This window comes from Quercus lobata, chromosome 12 (genome assembly GCF_001633185.2).
Source record: "Quercus lobata isolate SW786 chromosome 12, ValleyOak3.0 Primary Assembly, whole genome shotgun sequence".
NCBI lineage: Eukaryota > Viridiplantae > Streptophyta > Magnoliopsida > Fagales > Fagaceae > Quercus > Quercus lobata.
The window spans coordinates 38,035,579-38,038,090 of record NC_044915.1 but is presented as its reverse complement, the minus strand read 5'-3'; the positions used below and the strand labels follow the sequence as shown (position 1 = coordinate 38,038,090).

At 42.1% G+C, this 2,512-nt stretch overlaps 1 protein-coding gene across 1 annotated transcript; it reads left to right on the top strand.

Moving 5' to 3' along the window:
* Nucleotides 1-240: 240 nt before the first annotated feature.
* LOC115972287 (U-box domain-containing protein 4-like) lies at nt 241-2,266 on the top strand. The gene is made up of 2 exons (XM_031092512.1): nt 241-1,324; nt 1,962-2,266. Exons 1-2 carry the CDS (start codon nt 344-346, stop codon nt 2,043-2,045), a joined length of 1,065 nt encoding a protein of 354 aa, XP_030948372.1. The 5' UTR covers nt 241-343; the 3' UTR covers nt 2,046-2,266.
* The last annotated feature ends 246 nt before the right edge of the window (nt 2,267-2,512 follow it).

Genomic DNA, 2,512 nt, shown 5'->3' with positions numbered 1-2,512 from the left:
ACAGTACACACAACTTCGAAAATACCTTTTTTTATCGTAGAGCGAAACTTCTATGCACGCGTTTAAAGAGAAATTTCGCACGCGCTCGGACCACTTGGGAAGAGAGATTTTGATACGGTCAGTATTCGTTGCACGTGTCACCTCAAGCCCCAACGCCTTTGTCCAGGTGTATGTGTGTGTGTTTCTCTCTTCTCTCTCCAATTCCATCTCATATATAATTATCTCCAACTTCGCTTCTTATTTTTCAGCCCCTAATCTAAACCCGGATATTTGAACTTCACAATCCGGATCCTCCTTTTTGACCCGAATTTTACTGATGCTCTGATAGTAGGAATTTTCAGCCATGGAAACCGAGAATCGGCCGAGTTTTTCATACATGGGGAGGAATTTCAGTGATTTGAGTATTAACGAGGACTCTTCAGCTTTTAGCGAATGTAACAGCGATAGATCCGGCGAGTTTCCGTCGACTTCTTCGCAGAGCCGGCAGCTCGCCATGGCCTGTGCGTCGGAGAACTCGGACGAGTTGATCCAACAACTCGTCTCTGACCTCCAGTCCTGTTCGATTGAGGAGCAAAAGCAAGCGGCCATGGAGATCAGACTCATCGCGAAGAACAAGCCGGAAAACCGGGTCAAAATCGCGAAAGCCGGCGCGGTTAAGCCGTTAATCTCGTTGATTTCCTCGGCCGATCCTCAGCTCCAAGAGTACGGCGTCACGGCGATTCTGAATCTCTCGCTCTGCGACGAGAACAAGGAGATCATAGCCTTCTCCGGCGCGATTAAGCCACTGGTTCGAGCTTTGAGACTGGGAACTCCGACGGCGAAAGAGAACTCGGCTTGCGCTCTGCTTCGACTCTCTCAGGTAGACGAGAACAAATCCGCAATCGGACGGTCAGGAGCGATTCCGCTGCTGGTGAATCTTCTAGAAAGCGGCGGCTTTCGCGCGAAGAAGGACGCATCGACGGCTCTGTACTCTTTGTGCTCTGTAAAGGAAAACAAGATCAGAGCCGTCCATGCTGGAATCATGAAGCCGTTGGTGGAATTAATGGCTGATTTCGGGTCAAACATGGTGGACAAGTCAGCGTACGTACTGAGCCTACTGGTTTCAGTTACGGACGCGAGAACAGCCTTGGTTGAAGAAGGTGGAATTCCGGTGTTGGTCGAGATTGTAGAGGTCGGTTCACAGAGGCAAAAGGAGATCGCGGTGGCGATATTGTTACAGGTCTGTGAGGACAGTGTGGTGTACCGTACTATGGTGGCTCGCGAAGGAGCGATTCCTCCCCTCGTGGCTTTGTCTCAGTCCGGCACCAATCGCGCCAAGCAAAAGGTAAGAGAGAATGCTATGCTTTCATGACTCGTCGCCGCTGACGTGGCACGGCACTGCACGGCATTTTTAATTTTTTTAAAATTAAATTTTATTTTGAAAATTACTTGCATGGATATGGGTCTTCTGAGTATTTTCGCCATTGCCATTTCATGGAAATTTACAAGAACCATGTTTTGCCACGTCAGTTGCCTTGCGCTGTCGACCTGTTTTTTCTTTTTGGTTAGACTGTCTTTTTCTTTAAGTTTCTTTATTGATAATTTTTTTTTAATTATAAATGGGACACATTTATATGCCATTCCGGGTTCATTGGTCCGAGTCATAACCTAAACTTGTAGGTGTCAAATTTCATCAATTAAGGCTTGTGCTCAGCGTATCAATTTTTACACTTTTGGGCAAATGTCCGTTTCCTAACGAATCCAACACAAACTCTTGCCATAATAAAATACCAATTTTTGTCTTAAAAAAGAAAAAGTTGGGACAGAATAAGTGTTTTTTCAGTGGAGTGGTTATTACAATCACATCTATCTTATTTGTCTTTCTTAATATTAATAATGGTATTAAGTGTTTTTTATAGTATGTTGTATATGATGGGATGGAGGTTTTATTTATCATTTTGTGTGTGACTTTATGGGGACAGGCGGAGACATTGATAGAGCTTCTACGGCAACCGAGGTCCGGCAACGTCGCTGCCACTACCAAAACGTCAGCGGTGTCAGTATAAGAGGCCCCACAAATGCTTGCGCTTTGTACACAAACGGTTAAAATGAGTAACGCAGGAAGAGAGAGAAACCCCAAAAAAAAAAAAATGTAAATATCTGTGTAACGTGCGAGTTTGTAAAGATTGCGATAAAAAAAAGAGATCTGAGTTTGGTTTCTATTTTGGTTTGATCTGTTTCTTTTTTTTGGATTTGAAAATGCCTCAGTATAAATTTTATTTGGTGTGATTTCATCTTGCATTTCGATTTGAATAGTTGAAATTAAATAATTTGAAAATAATATATAATAATTTTGAGTTATGAGGATTTTGCTTCAATAAATGTTCTTGCAATATTGTGGATTTGAATTTCTAATATTTTATCAAAACAACAACAAAATATTATGGATTTAGATAAATATATTTTACATCATACCGCAAAATTTTATATCCACTCCTCAATTTCATCTGAAGAAAAAAAGAGTGTAAAATTT